This window comes from Pyrenophora tritici-repentis, chromosome 1 (genome assembly GCF_003171515.1).
Source record: "Pyrenophora tritici-repentis strain M4 chromosome 1, whole genome shotgun sequence".
NCBI classification, from domain to species: domain Eukaryota; kingdom Fungi; phylum Ascomycota; class Dothideomycetes; order Pleosporales; family Pleosporaceae; genus Pyrenophora; species Pyrenophora tritici-repentis.
Genome location: NC_089390.1, coordinates 6,755,459 through 6,777,342, shown reverse-complemented (window position 1 = coordinate 6,777,342; position 21,884 = coordinate 6,755,459). Strand labels below are relative to the sequence as shown.

The 21,884-nt window shown below is 50.2% G+C and overlaps 7 protein-coding genes across 7 annotated transcripts; 1 reads left to right on the top strand and 6 right to left on the bottom strand.

The window, feature by feature from the left end:
• Positions 1-350: 350 nt before the first annotated feature.
• Positions 351-1,067, bottom strand: PtrM4_026250 (uncharacterized protein; the record flags this gene model as incomplete). The annotated part of the gene is made up of 1 exon (XM_066103694.1): positions 351-1,067. One exon carries the CDS (start codon positions 1,065-1,067, stop codon positions 351-353), a length of 717 nt encoding a protein of 238 aa, XP_065965896.1.
• Positions 1,068-1,258: 191 nt separating this feature from the next.
• PtrM4_026240 (uncharacterized protein) lies at positions 1,259-4,981 on the bottom strand (the record flags this gene model as incomplete). Its single annotated transcript, XM_066103693.1, has 3 exons — positions 1,259-1,324; positions 1,386-3,733; positions 3,886-4,981. 3 exons carry the CDS (start codon positions 4,979-4,981, stop codon positions 1,259-1,261), a joined length of 3,510 nt encoding a protein of 1,169 aa, XP_065965895.1.
• Positions 4,982-6,810: 1,829 nt separating this feature from the next.
• On the bottom strand, positions 6,811-7,252 carry PtrM4_026230 (uncharacterized protein; the record flags this gene model as incomplete). The annotated part of the gene is made up of 2 exons (XM_066103692.1): positions 6,811-6,830; positions 6,880-7,252. The coding sequence occupies 2 exons, from the start codon at positions 7,250-7,252 to the stop codon at positions 6,811-6,813; spliced, it is 393 nt and encodes a 130-aa protein (XP_065965894.1).
• Positions 7,253-7,814: 562 nt separating this feature from the next.
• PtrM4_026220 (uncharacterized protein) lies at positions 7,815-8,117 on the bottom strand (the record flags this gene model as incomplete). Its single annotated transcript, XM_001932373.2, has 2 exons — positions 7,815-7,922; positions 7,971-8,117. 2 exons carry the CDS (start codon positions 8,115-8,117, stop codon positions 7,815-7,817), a joined length of 255 nt encoding a protein of 84 aa, XP_001932408.2.
• Positions 8,118-8,437: 320 nt separating this feature from the next.
• PtrM4_026210 (Alc, Allantoicase) lies at positions 8,438-9,530 on the bottom strand (the record flags this gene model as incomplete). The annotated part of the gene is made up of 2 exons (XM_001932372.2): positions 8,438-9,411; positions 9,470-9,530. 2 exons carry the CDS (start codon positions 9,528-9,530, stop codon positions 8,438-8,440), a joined length of 1,035 nt encoding a protein of 344 aa, XP_001932407.2.
• Positions 9,531-10,338: 808 nt separating this feature from the next.
• On the bottom strand, positions 10,339-12,869 carry PtrM4_026200 (Arp, Ankyrin repeat protein; the record flags this gene model as incomplete). The annotated part of the gene is made up of 3 exons (XM_001932371.2): positions 10,339-11,844; positions 11,891-12,663; positions 12,716-12,869. The coding sequence occupies 3 exons, from the start codon at positions 12,867-12,869 to the stop codon at positions 10,339-10,341; spliced, it is 2,433 nt and encodes an 810-aa protein (XP_001932406.2).
• A 926-nt stretch (positions 12,870-13,795) lies between these two features.
• On the top strand, positions 13,796-21,241 carry PtrM4_026190 (ATPase; the record flags this gene model as incomplete). Its single annotated transcript, XM_066103691.1, has 6 exons — positions 13,796-13,906; positions 13,966-15,567; positions 15,628-17,312; positions 17,411-19,587; positions 19,788-20,747; positions 20,799-21,241. 6 exons carry the CDS (start codon positions 13,796-13,798, stop codon positions 21,239-21,241), a joined length of 6,978 nt encoding a protein of 2,325 aa, XP_065965893.1.
• Between the last annotated feature and the right edge of the window lie 643 nt (positions 21,242-21,884).

Here is a 21,884-nt window from a genome sequence, read left to right as displayed (position 1 = left end):
AGTGCGTCGCGATGCCCGAAGTCGATGGCAAGCGTTTGAAGTGTTCGGAGTGTACTCGTCTAGGGCATCCATGTGTAAACATGTCGTGGGTGTCCCTAGATAAGACTCGTAAAGAGTATAAAAAGAAGGTGGAGGAGGATGAGCAGTTGTTGGCTCAGGTGATTTCGCGCTTGATGCGAAATAAGAAGATCCTGAAGCAGGCCGAAGAGCGCGCTGCTAAGAAGGCGATATGTTTGGCGAATACCTTGCGCGATGGTGGTGATGACGTGGATGCGCAAGAGTCGATGAATTGCCCCGCGGCGGATGCCTTGGTGGGGTTTTCGCCGATGATGTGGGAAACCCTTGGTTCCCTAGATGCGCTCGCGTCGCCCGCGAATCCTGGCGATGCTCCCGTTTTTTCCTCTAGCTGAGGTTGCCTGGTATGTCTTTTTCTTATATTCTTGAAGTAGTTGTCGGCAGTTCGTAAGGTTGGTGTCTGGTTCCCATGTGTTTTCGCTGTCTGGGTATCCTAACCATTTGACTAGATATTCGGTGCCGTTGTCCACGACTCTGTGTGTGACAATTTTCTCGACTTCAAATTCGTTTTCTTCTTCTGTTTCGTAGTGGAAGGTTTTCTGTAATGGCGTGTCTGGGTGTGCTGGTTCCAAAAGGCTTACGTGGAATCTGGGATGTATTCTAGCGTCTGGTGGAAGGTCGAGTGTGTACGTAACTGGTCCTTTCCGATTGAGAATCAAAAATGGTCCGACTTTGACGTTGTCGAGTCCTTTGCTTGGTCGCTTCGTGCGAAGATTCTTCGTGCGTAGATAAACTTTATCCCCCCTCTTTAGCTGAGGTGCCATTTTTCGTTTCTTGTTGACATATGAAATGCTTTGACGTTGTGCTGTCTCGAGTTTGCTCTGTAGCAACTCATGTACTGCCTTCAGCTCCTCGGCTGTGGCGATAGCTGCTTCCGTTTTCTGGCTCGGAAGTGTGCGTGTAAAGAGATTTGGGTGTCTCCCGTGGTTTGCATAGAACGGAGTCTGTCCTGTAGACTCTGAAAGCTTGTTATTGTATGCCATTTGTGCCATAGGCAGAAGCGAAACCCAGTTGGTTTGCTGATGATTGACGTATATCCTGAGATATGCTTTCATGGTTCTGTTCGTTCTTTCTGTCTGTCCGTCTGTCTGCGGGTGAAACGCTGTCGATAGCTTGCGTTTTGTACCAATCGCGGCCAAAAGTGTTGTCCAAAAGTTTGAAGTGAAGAGCTTGTCTCTGTCGCTTATAATTGACTTTGGGATGCCGTGATGTCTGATGATTCGATCGTTGATGATGTGAGCCAGGTGTACTGCCGTGAAATCGTTTCTAAACGGGATGTACTCTGCTTGTTTTGTGAATCGATCGATTACAACGAGTATTGCGTTGTATCCTATGTTTGTCGCTGGGTCTCTTGAGACTGGTAAACCTGTGACAAAGTCCATAGAGATGTCTGCCCAAGGTTCTGTGGGTAGCTCTAATGCTTGCATCTCGCCGTAAGGTGCGTGCGTGTCGTGTTTGTTCTTCTGACAGTCTGCACATTTTGCGATAAATGAGGTAACCTTTTCCTTCATTCCTGGGAACTCGTAGTTGCGTCTGATGAGTTCCATTGTTCTGGTAATGCCCGGGTGACCGTGTACAGGGTCGTCGTGGTGTTGCTGAATAATTGCTTCCTGCAATTCTTCCGGTACATTGTTTCCGATGTGGAGGATGGCGTTCAGCGTTTTTGCTGGTCCTAGCGATCCGTCTTCGTTAACCCTGAGTATCGCGGTGTCGATGACTTCCTTGGTGCCTGCGATATCTGGTCTACGGCTGAGAGCGTCTGCTCTACCGTTTTCTTTTCCTGGTGTGTACACAATCTTGAACTTGTATTGTCCTAGTAGTTCTGACCATCTTACTTGTCTGCGGTTGAGTACTTTGGTAGTCGTAAAGTTCACTAGATTTTTGTGATCTGTGTATATCGTAAGTTCCGAGCAGCTTTCTGCGTATACTCTCCAGTGTTGTAAGCATGCGACAATAGCTAGTAGCTCCTTGTCGTGAACGTCGTATCGTTCTTCTGGTCCTGAGAATTTGCGAGAGTAGTAGGCGATGGGGTGCCATTTGCCTTCGTGCAATTGACTTGCGCATCCGCCTAGCGCGAGATCCGATGCGTCGGTCTCAAAGCGTAATGGGTGTCCTGCTTGGAATATTCGAAAACATGGTGGTTCTGTGCTTGCTTTCTTAAGCGTTTGGAATGCGTTCTCTGCTTCCTTGCTCCACTTAAAGAGTACGTCCTTTCTTGTGAGTTTTGTCAAAGGGATGGCGATGTTTGAGAAGTCCTTAATGAACTGTCGGTTGAAGTTCAAAAATCCTAAGAAGGACTGTATCTGTACAACTGTTGTCGGTGTTGGCCAATCCTTGATAACCTGAATCTTTTCTTCGCTCATTTGTACTCCGTCCGCTCCTACTACATAGCCTAAGAAGTTGACCTTAGTCTTGTGAAATTCACACTTCTCTGGTTTGAGTCGGAGGTTGAACTGCTCAAGGGCCCTTAGTACCGTCTTGACATGTTCAACATGGTCCTCTAAAGTCTCGGAGTAGACGAGAATGTCGTCTAGATAAGCTATGACAAAGATGTCTAGATGTGCTCTCAACACGTTGTTGATGAGTTCTTGAAATGTGGCTGGGGCATTCGTGAGCCCAAACGGCATAACTGTGTATTCGTAGTGTCCGTATCTTGATCGGAACGCCGTTTTCCACTCTTCACCTTTCGCTATGCGAATTAGGTGGTATCCATCTCGAAGATCTAATGCTGTAAAGACCTCTGCGCGAGATAATCGATCCCGTAGTTCTGTAATGTTCGGTAGGGGGTATCGATTCTTGATTGTGATGTCGTTGAGCTTGCGATAGTCTACACATAGTCGTAGTTTTCCGTCTTTCTTCGGGACAAACATGATTGGATATCCTGCTGGTGACTTCGATGGTCGGATATATTTCTTTGCTAGACTTGTCTTGATGTAGTCGCGTAACGTGCTCAATTCTTTTTCCGATAGTCCGTATATTGGGCCGAAAGTCGGTTTCTTTCCTTCCTGTAGGCCAATCTTGTGGTCCCAGGGTTGGTGCTTTGGCAATGCTTGTTCATCTGCCACTTCCCGGAATAGATGTTCGAATTCTTTGTATTCTGCGGGGATCTTAGGAGTTGCGCGTTTCTCCAAAACTCTAGTCTGTCGACCCGGTGGCTCCGTTCCGGCGTCTGCTGAGTCGGACCCTTGTTTCTTAAGGCCGTCCTTTGTCGAGGCTCGCTTTTTCTTTGCGATGTTATTCAGTTTCCTCTCATCTACCATCGTACTCTGACAATGCGTAGGCTGGCTTGTGGTTGCGTCCGTTCCACAGCACTCGAATGAGAACGTCTTCGACTTCCAGTCGATCCGTGGGTTGTGTTCTCGTAACCATGGAAGTCCTAATATGATGTCGTGGGTAGCTAGTCCGAAGACATCTAGGTCTATCTTCTCTTGGTGTCCTTGGATGTTGAGCGTCACTTGTCTGACCTCGTGGGTGATCTCTTGTTCACCTGGCATTGGCTCTCCGTTGGCCACATGTAGTGGGTAAGCTTCTTGTTTCCGTAGCGGCTTCAGTCCGGCTGAAGACGCTGCGTGCGCTGAAACGTAGTTGGCTTGTGATCCCGAATCTACTAATGCCTTCATCCACCTCCCTTCAAGCTTCACCTGAAGCTTGATGAGGTCTAAGGAGTTTACTGAGTTAATCTCCTTGCCGGGCCGCTCTGGGCCGGGTGCTGGCCTAAAAAAGCCTGATTTCCAAATCCATGGAATCCTTTGGCTATCGCATGAAGGTCGCATTCTTTGCTAAGGCACGTTTGCCAGTTGGGTTGTTGACATTCCCAAGCGTCTCCTTCATCGTATTCTTTTAGCCATACTGTTTGCATCTGATCGATTTCTTCGGGGTTGTCGTGACCTGGGAAGTATGTTTTTTCCCTTTTGTCCCATAAATGTATTGGGCATAGGTCGTTTTTGCAGTCGAAGAATTGCCACTTGCAGCGGTACGATCGTTTGGTTTCTTCTGGGAACCATCCTGATCCGGACTTATCCGAGTAGTGTACTCTGCAATGGTCGTGAATGCATGTAACCCATGATAATTTCTCGTGTTCTGGGTTCCTAGGGTCCATCCAGTAGTCGTATTCCTTTGATCTACTGATGTCCTTGGCCTTTCTCTTGTGGCCGTGTTGGAAGGTCTTCCAATTGTTCCTGGTCTGGCAGAGTTCGTCGTAGATCTCTTGCTTCTCTTTTTCCGAGATTGGCAACGTTGGTTCTTCCCATGATTGAATTGCGTCTTCGATCCAGCTTAGTTCCCATGTTGTTGGTAGGAACTTCAATATTTCGGTTGAAATGGTTTCCTTATTTTGTTGTACTTCTAGTGACAATCGGTAGAAGTCTTGTCGCATAGCAGCCATAATGTTGGGTTCCTCGCAGGCGTACTCGATGTTAGCCTTGTTGAGGTGTCGTAGTAGCTGGTTGATTTGTCCTGCGAGCTTGTAGAACTCTTCTTCCTGTACATAAGGTGTGGATGGCCTGTTGATTTCTTCGAACGTGGCCATCTTGCCGAATTTGGTCTGGTCGATTTCCGTAGCCTCTAAGTCCTTGGACTCATCTTCGAGCATGTCGTACTCCGAAGTGGGCTGTTCTTCTTCTGAGTCTGATTCCACGAGTGTGAGGTTATCCAATCCCAAAACGCTTTCCTGCGTGTTGATTTCGATGGTTGGTTTAGATATGACATTCCATGTCTCGTGTCGCTCAGTGGGTACTGCTTTGTGGATAACGTTGAGTTGTCTAACCACCTTGTTCTTGCTGTGGCAGTCCCTAGCCATGTGACCTTTCTTGTCACAGTTATAACAAGTGATCTCCTTCTTGTTATACGGCTTCTTCTTGTCGTTCCTGCCGAAACTCTTGCCTTTGTTGATGTTGTCCAGTTGCATTGCATCAGGGTCGTGCCAGTTGTTACCGGCGGAGGGTACAACACCTCCAGGTGTCGTCCGATATCCTGGTTTCTTCTTGAAGAATCGTCCCTTTGTGCGTTGCACTGACTGGTTGGCTCTAACCGGTCGGATTTCCTGCTGCAATTCGTACACAGTCCGCAACAATCAATTAAGTGGGTCCTAGAAGGTTCAGATTGGATTGATTGATTACCGCTTTAAGCCTAGTAGTTACCTATAGGAGTTTAAGCCCTACCTAGATAGGTAAGTGGGTCTAGGAGAGTGACCGGATTGAATTGATTGTTGCGGAGTCTAAATTCGTAGAGTGCATTGTCGATACGAATTGATTCTCGGATAAGATCCTGTAGGTTGTTGATTGCGACGCCGCTTCGCATAAGCTCTTCTTTGACTCTTTCCTTAAGTCCTTGTCTGTACATAACCCTTAATGCTTTGTCGTCCCAGTCGGTCTTCAGGGCATGTCCCTGGAAGATACTGGCGTAGTCGGCGACTGATTGGGTTTGTTTGAGCTGTTGGATTGCACGATCTGCCTTGGATTCTTCGTTGATGACTCCGAATTGCTGTCTAAGCTTGTCTTTGAAGGTTGGATGGTCTTCAAACATTCGTTCAATATCGTCGTCGTCATCGTTGTCGTCCATGTATTTGTTGAGGTAAGGCTTGATCCAGGTGGCGGCAGTTCCTCGCATGTAACTTGCCATGAGCAGTCCACGATCAGTAGGGTCGACCTTCTCATCTTCAAACCTGAAGAAGAGATCGAACTGGAGAATCCAGTCTTCGAGCTTGTGTCGATCGCCGTGAAATAGATCGGGTCTGGCCACCTTGGTGCGGCTTGACGAAGTTTCGTTAGGTGTGTTCATCGGGGTGTCACTCATCTTGAGGGTGTTCAAAGTGTGAAGGTCGTCCGAAGATGATCTTGGGTTGGTTCTCGGGGATAGAGTGATGCGATGGACACGAGGGTGTATAGCACGATTGGTAGATCGATGTAATATACGGGGAGTTGAGAATCAAGTACTAATCCTTAGATTTCGAAGTTGAACACAATGAGCTATAGAAGCTCATTGCCTAATGCTATATACCTATGGTGCTCGCTGTCCTCGCTCAGAGGAGTCCGAGGATTCCTCGGTGGCTGACGCGCGAGGAGTACTCCTCGGTGGCGTATGTACGAGGAGTGTGCCAAGACCTTTCCTCGTGCATGCCAAGCCGAGGAGGTCACGTGATTAAGTTCCCGTGTCACATATGGAGGGGTCAGCTATCCCGCCGACGCTCCTTAACTTAACCGCCGTGCCCCTTCCCACAGGTTCGTAACACTAGGTCTACGCTTAATACAACTTCTTTATATTTGTAAGGGGCTAAAGGAGGAGGTAGCGGAAGGTAGTGTGTGTTATAGTGAAGTACAGGGAGTAGATGTGTTTTACCCTTTTCCTTATTCAGCTAGCGGGTTTGTAGTAATATGCCAGTGTAGATATGATAATATATAGGTTTTTGTGATGTAGATATCTAATAGCAAGATTGTAAGAAGTAGACTAAGATGCTTAGGAAGGCAGTCAGAGGAAGAGAGCGAGTAAAGATACAGTATAGTGTATTGTAGAGACATGCTACAAGCATTGCAGGAAGGCCCTTGGTTAGATTGGAGACATAATATACCAAAATACGAGAAAGAGAAGTAGATCTTAGGAAGAGGGTTCACATTGCAGCATACCGGTGTCGAAATTAGATCTTGTATTTATCCAAGTGAACCTTAATAAACCTCCACACTACCCATCTTGCCCCTACCCTCAATCCTCAACCATCGCCAGCAATACCATCTTCCTACCTTATCCTAAGTTCGGCCAACCTACAAACCGTTAGCAATACACTCTCTCTTCCAAAACCATCACACTTACTGGAAACCGTCCTCCGGTTATTAGTCCCCACAACCCTAACCCGATCCCCAACCCTCCACACTACCTCCTCCGCCTTTCCTTTTTTTCCATTCTCACCTCCACCCCAAAACGCATACCTCCCAAAAACCGGACTCCATCTCATTCCCTGATCCACCCTGCGATCCCCCTGCAACTTCTTCAGCACCTCGCCCTCAGGGCCCTGCCCCGGCTTTCCCGTCCCATAATCCACATTAATACTCTTACACCTTACGCAATTATGTTTCAGTAAAATCTCTGTTTTGCCACCCACCAACACCCGTGCCCAGTAGTCTTCTTCGAATGGTTCGGCCGCGCCGCTGACTACGAGGTTGGGGCGGAATTTGGTAATGTCCATTGTGCTGCCCGGGGGTAGCCGGTCGGAGACGTTAGAGAGAGAGGTTTTGCTGCAGATGAGGTAGGGGGCGCAGTCCGCAAAGGTGATTTTGGGGGGTGAGGTGGGAGGCGGGAGGAGGCTGCTGGGGAGGAGGGCGGTGGGCATGGGAATGTATGTTTTGATAGTGCGTGATAGAGTTGAGGGTTCCGTGGTTTGCATGTCCTGGAATAGCACGCGGCGGCGGTTGGTGGAGAGGTAGACGAGAAGCACGGGGTATCCGAGATGCGAACTAAACCATGTGTTGTAGTTGTCGGGCATGATGTAGGCGGATGTGGGGCTAGAGTGCATGGTTATTTCTATGGGGTCTAGGGGTTCTGTATCCGGGATTAAGGGCACTTGGATGGTGGATTGCTTCGAGTTGTCGCCGTAGGCCAGGTATGTTACTGTGATTGTGGATTTGACCAGGTCCAGGATTTGCAGGAATTGAGTCATTTCGGGGTAGTTTGATACGGCCATGTTTTTGTAGCCTGAGTCGGTTTTCTGGAGGAGCATAAATGTTCCTAGAGTTATTAGTGGGGTGAGATCATGTGGTTGGTGGGTGAGGTTTACGGTCGTGCTTGAAGCCCTGGGGGGTTGCGATGGCTTCTTTCATTGGCAGTGTTCGTAGGGATTTGATGGGGTAGACGTATATCTGAGCAACGTTAAAAAGCTACCTGGAAAAGGTAATTGAAAAGGTTACCTCAGATATCTTCATATCTGTGAAGCGATGCATCAGCGGACTAAGTAGGTTAAGCATGTAGTACAGCCCGAGTGGGACAATGCAGAGTGCCGTGACAATCCATATCGGTGACACCTTGTCTATATCAAACCCACTCTCTTCTTCCATTGCGATAAAATGATATTGCCCTCCAAAGAAAGTGGAGTTGTCTTGAGGAAGCTGGCGAGACCGTATATTTGAAGATGTACGCTGACATCCACGTGTACGCCCTACCAAGACGCTAAGATCGGCACATCTTCCTCATCCGCGGCTGATGTAAACCCTGCAATGACCCTGCATATTACTTCTCTTGACATATTTCTAAGTTTGCATGGTTTATTGAGGGGATTGACCCCGCGTGTGATAAGAGCGCTATGAATCTGTAGTCATATGTAATTTGGGACTCAAGGAGTCTTCATCTACACAGCTATGCTAAAACGACGACATGTTCAAACTCTCTTTCCAAACACCCTAAACCTCTTCACACCTCCATCCGGAATGATCACCAACTTAGTATGTGTGTAACCCTTGCCCGAAACCTCCTTCAACTCAGTCTTGTATTTGTGTTCTGTATCCGCACCCGTCTTCTGCGGCCCGAGCACCTCAACCCAAGCAGCATCGTCATGGCTTGGATCCTTCTCAAAGCTTCCGGCATATACCTGCACCTTTTGCGGGAAGTTGCCTCTAAAGTGTGCCGTGTCGACAACAATGTGGTCAATCTCGCCCTTTGCTCCAAGCCTCACAATTGTCCAATCAACATGTTCGCCGCGCGTGCGCTTCGTTTCCCAGCCGTCACCCATGTCCTTTCCGCGACCGGGGAGCAACAGGTTGTCTTTGGTACCGAAGTGCTGATCAGAACAGGAGATTGCGACACCGCCCATGACTGTTGCAGAGAGCTCGAAGATGGCCTCGGAAGATTGAGGAAAAAATGGTACAGCAACACCGTAAAGGCGGAAACGCGCTATGCCACCGTCAGGGTACATGAGTAGCTTGACATGCGTGTATGCCTTCTCGGTGATGCTCGGTAGTTCCCATCCGTGCCGTTGGCTGGGTCCACATTCCTGCTTGGAAAGTATAGTTTCCCAGCCTGTGTATCCTGGCTTCTTCACTTCCTCTTCTTCCTTCTCGTCGGTTATGAAAGCACCCTCGACAGCAATCTCTGGGGCATGGTTGCCGTTGAAATGCGCAGTGTCAATTTCAATTCCTGCCACCTTTCCACTGGCAGTACCCAGTCTTAGCACTACCCAATCCGCAGGTTCTGTGTTGTGACGACGAGTTTCCCAGCCATCATACCAAGCTCCTGTATGTACAAAGACACCGGGTTTGCGAACAGGAGGAGTAGGTGTTATGAGGTTCTCGGCTGCGGCAAAGTATTCATCGCTGCATGATAATACTTTTGAGCCGAGGGGCGCAGAAATCAAGTCTACAGGTCATGTTAGCCTGTCTGAAGACACCAGGGCCTATGTTGGTATGCTCCATACCTGTGTATTTCGACCTGAATGTAGAATCAATTTGGTCAATTGGGATTGAACGAACTGCCATTTTGCAATAGATAAATATTCAAGAAACTTAAGGTATACGGTAACAAATTCCAGGAGAAGATGGCTACGAGTTGGGGAATGGCTTGAGGCAACGGAGTTAATGGCGGGGTGGTGGGGTAGTTGGACCCTGAACCTTTAACCAACGACAACTGCCCTTATCGGAATCCGCCGACGCCCTCAGAGGCTGGATATTCAAGGGCCGATCGCGGAGTTCGTATGATAGCCCAGATAGCCGTGTGTATTACTCGATAGCTCTATAAATGTAAAATAAAACTGAACGTGTCAAATTTTGCCTGGATTGGCCGTCTACTAGCAAGTCTACCGACCGAGCTAACGGTTACTTTCCTAAATGGTATCTACTAGACAGCATGCAGCTCTTGCAACCAGGTCATATGACGCTCCGAGTTAATCCAACGTCTTGTTTGTTAATGCAACATTTACAGGTAATGATATGAATGGTCTATGCGTGTCCTACTCCCATGATATCCAGCTTTTGCAAGTTCTGAATACCTCCAAAATAATCAACAGGTGCAACTGCAGTTGCAAGTGCGCCGGTGTGACTGCATCATCGTAGTAAATATGCCACTACGCTGCATTCCACACCAGTCCCTCGCTCCTTCCAACAATGGAGCCGTTTGTCCGTAATGAAGCCGGCGATGGAAAGACATCCGTAGATGGGGCAATCATCCTCGACGACATTTGCCGGATCGGAGCTTGAAGGAAGCTGGTCTTCGTCCCAACCAGGCAGAATGGAAATGGCTATTCATGCCATGATTAGCAAACATCTACAACGCTATCAAGCTTCATCTTCACCCGTAGCTTGGATCATTCCATTGTGACTCCGAATAAAACGAGTTATTCTTGTTGCTGTTCCCGTTCAGGTCCAACTTGGCCATGAACTCGGGCGGCACGGTGGGAATGTATTTCCGTTCTCGCTCCTTGTTCATACCGCCGAATCCAGCTCCATAGCTAATGAGCATGTCTGTCGATGTTGGTAGTGAGAACGGTAGCATATATGATGGGTCTAGGAGGAGCTCGTCCGGAGGGTCGTCGTTTTCGTCCTCATCAGACACCCGCGAAGGTGCAGGTGAGGCTTCGACATTTCTGTTCGATGGCGCTCTGACTGGCGTGGCGGGTGCGGAGTCAGGTCCTTGCGGATTGGGTGACTTTGTTTTTGATGCCTTGCGATCGGCGGCTGCCTTTTGTAGATGCGCAATGTACTTTGCTGCGTTCTTTGGAAGGCCTTTTTCGCCGACTTCTGGGCGGTAGTATTTTGCGGTGTGTAGAAGTTGTTGAGGGGAAAGGCGCGTCAACTGCTGTAATGTTCCCACAAACGACTCGAGATCCTCTCCAAGCGACGAAAAGCACTGTAGCCACTGGAGCAATTGTATCAATGGCTCAAGGTGCCGTTTGGCAGCATCTGCCGTGTTTTCTCCTGTAGAGGTCATGGAACCGTTCTCGTAGTGTTCTGGTTGTCGGCTATTGGTTCGCGCCCAGTCTTCGAGTGTAGAGACATTCATACGTATTTGCATGGCCTTTGTGCGCGCGAGGTACTTCCTGTTCGACATGATGCGGTTGAATACTTCTGCAGACAGCCAGTAGATGAGCTGTGATAGCACCTGCGCTGTGATGACCGAGTGGATGTCGTATAGATCAAGGACAAACAAAGTTGATGCAAGGAGAGAAGTGATGTTTCGTGGTGATGGCTGCGCTCTACGCTTTGGCGACGGCGGTCGGAAGCGTTTCTCAAGTGACTCTACCGGTTTTGCCTTTGGCTTGGAACGAAATATTTTCCATTCGTGCTGGAATTGTACGTCCTCGAAGCCGGGCATAGGCTCGTGGTCGAGCATCGCCTGGTCCAGGTTCTTGTCCATTCTACGTTCCGCATCACGAATGATGAGAATGAAAATCTCATTTATGAGCTCCGCCATCTGTAGTTGAAATTCATTTGTCGCCCCCATTAGCCCACCATCTTTCTTGAGGTAGTGCAGCAGTAATGTTGCATTGGACATCCAGAAAGCCAGCACAGTCATATCCCACTGATGCTTCTCCACCACGTCATTGATCTTATTCATCGCGGATACGAGGAGTGTTTCCAAAAGCTCGGGGTCGGCATGATAATGCGCATATCGTGCACTGAGGAAGAGTATGTTTGCGGGTACTGGCTTTTGCGAGGGGGATCGTTGCGGCGTCATGTTGGTGATGATGATATCGAGTATGCGTTCGAGTTCGTTCTCCTGGAATACGAACATTTGGTCGTTGAGACATCGGTCCCAAACGAATTCTGGCATTTCTTCTTCTGGCTCCTCAGGAGGCTGCAACTGTTAGCGGCAGGTCGGTGGTAGGGAGCAATGTCCATACCTCTGGCTGCTCGTCCAGACCGAGGTTGCCGATATCGACTTCCAGGTTGAAGGCGCTCTCCATCATCATCCGTCGCTTCATGTCGTTCTCCTGCATCTCCTGCTCGAAGCGGTCTTGCGAGAAGCCGGCGCTGTAAAAATCGTCCCCGACACCTGCATTACCAATCGCGTATCCGCTCTCGTGTAGGTAGTCTGAAAGTTCGGTATTGGGTTCGACAAAGTCAAAGGCGGTTCTCCCTCCGGAAGACTTGACGTCTGTCGACGCTCCGTGGTCTAGTAGGAGCTTGACGATATCCTTGTGCCGGTTGGTCATGGCCCACATGAGGGGCGTCCAGCGATTCTTGTCCTGCATGTCAACAGTAGCGCCCTGCTCGAGTAATGTCGCGGCTACGTCTTCGTGGCCAAAGCAACTCGCGTAAACCAGAGGCGGCGTGCCTTCTGCATCGACGCCATTGATGTCAATGTACTCGCGTGCCTTGCCGTCTAGCAGCCTCCGAACTCTCTCCAGCTCGCCGTTGGAGGCAGCCAGAGTGAATAGCCCCTGCAGGGCCTCTTTCTTTTCTTCATGCGACAACTTCTCGTCGGCCACGACTTTTGCTTCGTCGCCGGCGTTGTCGTTTTTTAGGCGGGCCTGGTGGGCGAGCATCTGCACTAGACGGCTATCGCTATCCTCGAGCTGCTGCATGTCTTCGTCGCCAAACGTCGGGTCATCGAGCGATAGGTTAAAGCTCAACGGACGAGCTGGCATCGGGGTGGTGAGAAACTGCGACTGCCCTGCGCCATGTTAGTCATGCCATGCGCGCATGGTGGCTGCCATATCGCTCACCCTGCCATGCATCGTATATTTCAGTTTCCTCGTTCATGATGGTCACGGGTCTACGGTCATTGAGAGAGGTCGGGAGATCTGAGGGCATTTGACGTGGCCTTTGGGGCTCCCCCAGGTCGCCCGAAAAGGCATCTTCGTGTTGGTACGAGTCCATTGTGTGACATTGGGGTCGGTCGCAGACAGGTCAGAGAGGCGGGTGTGGTGATGTAAAAGGCAATTCCATGGGCCGAAGTTGCATGTGTCGGGGAGTCGAGGGCGTCCCGGCAGCTCAGACGTGGTGGGGCAGCTTCTGTGTAGAAGCAGCGTGTCGCGCACAAGGCGAAACACATGTATTTGGCGGCGTGTCTGCAAATATGCACCTGCGTCTTGTCCAAGCCCAGCAGGCACTAGGCATTCAACTCCTATATTCCAGTGGCAGCTGGCAGTATCAATATGCGTGGACGTGCCACTACCGGCCCAAGGACCAAATGATGTCGCTGCACGGAATACGCGCCATGCCGATCTGCCGCTACGCCATATCGAGACGTCCCTTGTGCAGTGGGGGCACGACACCCGCATATCAGCCACACCTAGACGACGGGAGCGTTGAAACTGCAAGCTAGTGCTGGCCTGAGTCGTAGGTGGCTCTTGGGCTATGGCATTATGCAACAGGATGGGAAAGGAAGCAATTCCCGTCGTGTTGGGTCTTGATGCACCGGCTCAGTGAAAACTTCACAAAGCGGCCCCCCATGTCACCTATGACGTCCACCACTCAACCTAGCGAACAAGCGTGCAAGTCCAAGCGCAAGGCTGTCGCTGGCCAGGTGAGTTTGTTGTGGCTGAAATGGCATGCCATGCCATCAGTAAGCACCTCCACTTGCACCTACACTGTCCACCGGCCAGGCCTCAAGCAGCCGCCTATACGCCCGCGACCCCTCCCTCCGTTGCTCCCGGATTGCCCTCTCGCCATGGCGGTCGCGCCTACCGTGATTCTGTGATTGATCGAGCGCCCTAATTACTTGTTCCGAAACAGCGATTCTTTGCGTCCCACCAAGAGCATGCTGAAGACCCCCCCGACTTCGCGAGTATTACGAGGACAACATGGCCACCAACGGAGAGAAAGCGCGCAAGGCCTACTTTGCGCACATATTTGCGCGTCTACAGGAACTGCCCAACTATGTCTGGGATCCAGAGATTGAACCCTTCCACTCGGTAGGCGCCACATAACAGACGAGAAGCCGTGGACACATCAGGGAGCTAACCAGCGACAGTCGTACGACAATTGGCATTTCTTTGGTTACGAAAAGAAACCTGCGCGACAGCAGGAGCGACCGCTATCGAGAGGAAGGAGCGCCGTCACCTCCCCCACAGTACCCACACACTCACCCGATGCCACGCGCCCGTCGTATCACCGCAGCCATAGAAGCTCAGGCTCAGACGCGAGTACTTCCACGGTACAGACACATCGGACGAATACCACGGCCACGGCCATGGGCAGCCTCCAAGAAGGTCGCCCCGTTGTGTGCCGCGTATCGCAACAAACTTTGCGATTGGAACGCGAGTTCCAACTTGCCAAGGTCGTGGTCAAGGATTCAGATCCAGAGTGCAGGCACTTTGTTCGACCTATAGAGCTGGTCAGGTTGAATCTCAAGCCTGGGGAGGAGCCTCTCGTCGCCAGCATATTCGAGGCCCCCGGTGCCAATTATCTCCAAGACCTCACCACATTCGGTCCCAACTGGTACAAGCTCAGTAGCAATGTGTCCAACCGACAATCTGAAACCTTTATGCCCAACCGCGGAGTACCCCTCCTCACTTTCCTGGATTTCGCCGTTGGCTCTGTCGAATGTTTGGAAATATTGCACCACGGACACGAGATTGTGCATGGGGAGATCCGTGGCGATGCCTTTCATTTCTCCGATTCTGGTATCGTTAAGATGATCAACTTTGGGTCAGGCGCGCGATCGTTCGAAAACGGGCTTACCAGCGCAGGCTGGAGTACGCTATCCAAAGAGGCTGGGATCGAGTTGAAGTTGGCTTTCATTTCTCCTGAACAGACTGGCCGCATGCCTGCCGAGCCAGATACGCGAACCGACATTTACAGCCTAGGTATACTCTTCTACTCAATGCTGTGCGGATATACGCCATTCGATGGAGACACCGCGCTCGATGTTATGCAAAATGTCATCAGCAAGCGAATACCCCCTGTCTCCTCTAGACGTCTAGACATTCCCGAAGCCCTCTCCGAGGTCATCCAACGGATGACGCAACGCAACATCGAAGAGAGATACCACTCCACATCCGGGTTGAAGTATGACCTCGCCCGAATACGCGAACTGCTCTGCGAAGGTGATGTGGAAGGGTTAAAGGCCTTCCCAGTGGGCTCAAAAGACATTAGTTGTTTCTTTAACCTTCCACTCAAACTAATCGGGCGCGACAAGGAACGTAAAGTCATTGTAGATGTTATAGAGCGCGTAGCAAAACATCGCCGGAGTAACGTCAAGAGTTTACACAGTATGAGCTCAGGGTCCTCTTACTCGGATCAACGTCTAGATATGCATTTCGACGATCTTGTTTCCGAAAGCACCAGCTCAAGGGGCTCCGACAGCAGGCTTAACAGTGTCTGCACCGACGGCCCTGTATTCATGGAGGCTGCTCGGTCCATCCAACAAAGCTCACAAGATAGCGTGAACCAGTCGGAATCGTCCACTGTTGATGGGAGTGTAGACAATCGACCGCAATTACAATCAAACAGTCGAGGACGGTCTAACAACAGCATTGAAAATTCGCTTCTCCCATCCCGCTCCCATCAGTCCAACGACGGCATAAGACCGCTACCCAGTATGCGGAAGCTCAGGCGCAAAGCACGTTGCGAGGTAAGTTTATACCATACATGTCTGTTCTCTCAATCGGTCGGACGCCTAACTCGAAAAAAGGTGATCGCAATTGGTGGCGCCACCGGACTAGGAAAATCTCGCTTGGTCCAGAGCATACAGAGCACGGCGAGGAGTTCGGGTTACTTTGCCATGGCCAAGTTCGATCCTGCCAAGAAGGCGCCGTTCGATCCAATCCTCAAACTCATGAGTTTGAGTTTTCGACAGATCTTCAGCGAGGCAAATGTCACAACCGAGTTTCACCACAGACTACGCCACTACCTTAAGAATAGCGGGGTCTGGGCAGTGTTACGGACCTATTTTGATCTACCCGAGTGGCTCTTGAACACCAGCGGCGTACCAAAAGCACCACCACAAAAAGACCTAGATTTCGCCAAGGACGTACACCGACGGGCTTCTTCCCCGGTCATCCATTGTGGCGGAGCTGGGCATACTGCTGAAGCCTGGCTGCGAAGTGGAGGATCCTCTAAATCCTCGCGGTTCATGAGCGTTTTCATAGATGTTCTGCGGCTGCTCGCCATGCACAAGCTTTGCACTTGGAGCTTAGAAGACGTCCAGTATGCGGATACCGAAAGTGCAGAGCTCATCCACCATATCGTGCAAGCTAAGATACCGCTTGTGCTGATGTTCACGTACAGCGACGAGGAAGCCTTACCTCGAGAGCTCAGTGTTCTGATGCGACATGCGACCAAGGTTCAATTACTTCCATTTACCGAGTCACAAACTGCCGACTACGTGGCCGAAACCCTTCATCGAGATCATCAGTATATTCTTCCCCTGGTCGCAGTTGTTCAGGAAAAGTCTCGAGGAAACTTGTTCTACATACGCGAAATCCTGGACACCTGCTATCGGAAGCGGTGCGTCTTCTACGAGTGGAGAGAGAACAATTGGGTTTTCGACCTTGACAAAGTGTTTGAAGTGTTCGAGAGCCCGATATATGGATCTTCTGTCACTACAGATTTCATCGCCCGACGGCTGACAGAGCTGCCAGCTGCGAGTAGAAAGCTGCTCGCATGGGCTTCGCTTCTGGGTGGCACGTTCTCTTTCGAGCTTCTGAAGAAATTGCTAAAACGCACAAGCAGTCTTGATCCTGATGCAAGACTGCCGCTTCTTGATGAGAACGAATGTGCTGTTACGGCTCTCAATGGAGCACTTAACGCCTATGTGTTGATGCCCGCAGAGCAAGACGCTAGATTCAGATTCAGTCATGATAGGTACCTGACAGCAGCCGTCAACTCCCTGGATAAAGAGTGGGATATACAATTGATGCACTTCACGATTGCCAAGATAATGACCTTTGGCGACGAATACCAGGACGAGTCATCCTTGGGATCGAAAGCACTGTATATGCAGAGTCGCCACATTTGTCTTGCTGCGGAATTGATCAAATCCAGGGAGACAGTCAGAGCTCCTTTTCGAGATATCCTATATCAGGCTGGGGAGACAGCCTGTGAGTCGGGCGCGAGGTCTACCGGCATATATTACTTCGCTCACAGTTTGAAGCTTTTGCAAGATGATCCGTGGGATGACAATCAGCCTGACGTGTTATATCAGGAAACCCTGCAACTTTTTGTTCGCTCAGCAGAGTGCTATTGGCATCAAGGTATGCTTGATGAGGCTCTTAGTCTTATCCGAACAACATTCCAGCACGCAAGAGATCCATGTGATATGGCCAGCTCATTTATTTTGCAATCGAGGGTCTTTGCTGTTCGCGGCGATAGTTTCGGGTACGTAATCGTCCTCTCCGCCCATGCTTCTGCGTACATACTCCTGCACTTCTTGATACATTATTTTTGAAACGGCGCTAATATTGTTTAATCTACAGAGCTTTCCAGGCGCTCAAAGACTGTCTTTCTTTACTCGGATCACCTATACCAGCAACTTCTTGGGAAGCATGCGATGCCGAGTTCCAGCAGATTTACAACACGCTTCAAAGTATCGACAAAGAGCAGTTGCTCATGCGTCGTCCGCCTTCGTATGACCGTGTCCTGATGACTATCGGACCTGTGTTTGTCGAACTTCTCAGTGCGGCATTCTGGTCAAACAGCCTGCTATTCTATCAAGCGACGCTGAAGCTGATCAACGTACATCTCGATCGAGGCACAATATCGCAAGTGGCGCTTGCTTATGTGCACCTTGGTGGTATCGCGGGTGGTCGGTTCAATATGATGAACTTTGCTGTGGATCTGGGCGCCATGGCGAAGCGCATGTTCCAGATGTTTCCCGAGGACTATTATACTGTAGGAAGAGGCCAAACCTTACAGCCCCTATTCCTCGGTCACTTGGAGGCACCTATTAGTGACCTCATTCCCAGTTTAGAAGCCGCTTCACAAGCAACACTCACAGCAGGTGACCGCATTCTTACCCTCCTGAATCTCGGGGTTCAGGCTCACTTCAGAGTCATGGCCTCACATGATGTTGCAGAAGTGGAGGCTTGGATTGAAGAGACACCTTTGGACATGAAGAACTGGCAAAAAGATTTAAGAGGGGGCATTTTCTTGATGGCGGGGCGTCAATACGCCAGAGCACTCCAGGGCAAGACTGGTACAAGCGACGCCTCATCAATCTTTTCCGACCACGAACACAACGAATCCGAATACATGGAACTCCTTGAGAGTTCAGCGAGTAATCCGAAACGTCCGAAATCCATATACTTGGCCATCAAACTTCCATTATTGGTACTCTATGGCTTCATATCAGACGCCATCAGTCTCGGCGAGATGCTTTTGCCCATGCTAAGCAGCCTCTGGTGCGAAAGACTCAATTACTCGGTCAGGTATTATCTATCATTGGCATTCGTGGCCTCGCTAAGGGATGAGCCTACTCATGTTCGGAGAGAAGAGATGCTAGGACACGTTCGTGAGACTCTGAAGCTACTCGATTCATGTTGCACAATTAACGATGTGAATTACCGGGGCTGGATACATCTACTCAATGCCGTCCTAGCGGAGTTGAACGGCGATCCTGCAACAGCACTGCAGAACTATGAGGCCTCCATGGATCATAGCGAGTCCCACAACTTTCTTCTTGACGAAGCTTTTGCTCTCGAGCTGTACTCTGAGTGGCAGGTGAGAAATAAGGCTTATCGGTCAGCCCGGCACTCGGTGAAAGAGTGCATTTCAGCATACAGACGAATGTCGGCTTATGGAAAAGCAAACCATTTCATGGCCAAGTACGAATCGTTGCTGCGTGGTGTCCAGTCGCTCTCCACCCAAGACGCGAGTGTTCAGACCTCAATCATCGACACTAACAACACGGCCTTCAGACTGGAGCAGGTTGAATTGGGTGCTGAGACTGCTGTGGACAGGACGCAAAACTGGATAGTTCCGGAAAGTCGTCGCCAGGAGTCCACCCAAGGTCTGCAAAATGGCTTGTCAGCCGTGGGTCTCGATATGCTCGATCTATCTTCCATCTTGGAATCAAGCCAAGTTCTCTCCAGCGAACTTGTTGTTGACAAGCTGATGGCTAAAATGAGTTCCATACTCCTTGAGTCCACAGGCGGAACTTTATGCGCCATAGTCATCGAGGACTCGCAGACTGAGTGGTCCATTGCTTGTGTTGCTACCAACGAGACTAATAACGAGAGTGGGTACACTGCCGGTGTCACGTCATTCCCCGCAAGCCAGCCTCTGGATACGGTAGATGATGTTGTTGCGCGTCAGGTGACGCTGTATACGCTTCGCTTCCGCGAAACGGTCTTCGTGCAAAACTTATTAGAAGACGACCGGTTTTCCAACGTCTCTGAATCCTACCTACAGCGCAACCCAGAAGGTAAAGCGGTGATATGCATCCCAATCGTACACAGCGATCACCTTCTTGGATCAATCTACGTGGAAGGCCCGCCAAACTCGTTCACCGAACGCAACACCCAGGTTCTTCGATTACTTGTGAACCAGATATCTATCTCTTTGGCAAATGCGTTGCTCTTCAAAGAAGTAGAAAAGGTTTCTGCAAGCAACGAAGCAATGCTTGAGATGCAGAAGCGCGCGCTAGCTCAGGCTCGTGAAGCAGAACTCAAGGCGAAAGAAGCAGAGGCAAAAGCAGTAGCGAACATGAAGCTCAAGGAGGAAGCAGCAAGGGCAAAAAGTCTCTTCCTGGCCAATGTTTCTCACGAGTTGAGAACGCCTTTGAATGGTGTGATCGGAATGTCGGGTGAGTTTCGCGGACCATGTTGATCTTACCGTTACTGACTCAACTCGTAGAACTTCTCAAAGCATCACCTCTGAATGGTGAGCAGACAGGGTACGCAGACTCAATCCGTGTCTGTGCAGACACGCTGCTTTCGATCATCAATGACCTGCTCGATTATTCCAAGCTTGAGGCTGGCAAGATGAACGTAATGGAAATGCCAATCTCTCTCAACGAAACCATTGCTGAGGTTGTTCGCGCTCTTGCATACACCAATGCGGAGAGGGGCCTCAAGACCATCGAACAATTGGAGCTGAACCCCGAGATGCTCGTCATGGCCGATCCCGTCCGACTCCATCAGATCCTCATGAACCTTCTTTCGAATAGTTACAAGTTTACGCCGCGGGGATCCGTTACTGTCCGTGCTGTTGTGGACCGAGAAGGGGATGACTGGGTGGATGTTACATGCAGTGTCATCGACACTGGCATTGGCATTCCGGACGAACAGAAGCAGAAACTGTTCCTTCCCTTCTCGCAAATAGAATCCAGTTCCACCAGGAGCTACGGCGGTACGGGCCTCGGCCTCAGTATCTGCAAAGCTCTTATCGAGAACGTTATGCATGGAACAGTGCGCCTTGAGAGTCAGCCAGGCCAGGGCACGACAGTAACCTTCTCCCTTCGCTTCAAAAAGGTACCCAAAGCGCAGGCAGGGGCTCAACAGCAGAGGACACGAGAGCCAGACCCCATGGCCAGGTTTTCAAGCCAAGATAACAATGGCCACGAGCAATCATCTGGCGTCACATGCATTGATCTTTCCACCGTCGCCAGACGGGACTTGCGTGTTTGTATCGCAGAAGACAACTTGATCAACCAGCGCATCGCCATCAGCTTTGTGCAAAAGCTCGGCTTCAAGTGCGATGCTTATCTTGACGGTTTCAAGACCATAGACGCGCTAGAGCGCGCTTCCGAGAATGGCAGGCCGTTTCACCTAGTTCTTATGGACGTGCAAATGCCGAACTGCGATGGTTACGAAGGTATGTCTCGCAGTGCTCAAGAGGGCGAGTAGGATGCTAACCAAATTGCAGCCACCAAGCTTATCCGCAAGCATCCAAATCCCGAAATCAGGAATGTCCTGATTATCGCCATGACCGCGTCGGCAATTCCAGGCGATCGAGAGAAATGCGTAGAAGCGGGTATGAACAACTACCTGGCCAAGCCTGTGCGCGCGCAAACACTCAAAGCTTTGCTCGATTCGTACCTGAACAAGAATAAGGAGGTGGAAGAAATCCCCAATTTAGCTATTGAAGCGAAGAAACTGGTCCGAGACGCGTTGAACGAAGCAGACTCATTAACCAGGGTCACGGGCAACAACGATGAGCTTAACAAGAAGAAGGTTGAAAGCGGCGGAGGAAATGCCGCAGATGGAGAGACGAACAAGACGTCGGACCGGCCAGCTAGCGTTCGTGTCAATACGACTCAGCACATATTACCCAACGGCAGGATGGAGGCTGTACCACCTGCCGAGTAAAGGTTTTAGGTTTAGGCTTCCGGGGTTTGAGGGGGGCCATTTCAGGGCCTGGATTATGGTTCGGTTTTGTCCCTTTTTGCGTTGCGTCTTATTTTGATGATACGATACCTCGTGAGTTGGCCGTGCGCTGCTGCATCTGCCTGGCGTTTATTGCACACACACACACACACATACATACCGTGTATACGCAGAAAGGAGGCACATAATGGGGGATTAGGTAGATGAGGTGGCGTTTTCACTGCATACATACTATTCGACTTTTGCTCTTGTACATAACATGGTAGGCCGGAAGACGCTATTCTCATTTGATTCAAACATGCGATTGTGGTCGGTAACCTCTCAAGCCGTCGCCGCATGAGTTAATGAAAATCCCAGGGTTTCCAGTTTCCAACCCGTCGCATCATGGCCACTTCGATCTTCTTAAACTGCAACGCCCTTGTCACAGCACAAGCAGCGCTCAGACGCCCTCGCCCAATGCGCTGAAGGGGGCATGGGGTAGGTGCTGAATCACAGCTAGCCACAGTAGGCAAAACACGAGAAAACTATCGAAGCGGCCACAGCCTGCAGAAGACGGGCACAAGGCGGTCAAGTGTGTGTGCGTAAGCCCAGCACGCATACGCAACCCTCTGTCTTCACACCGCAG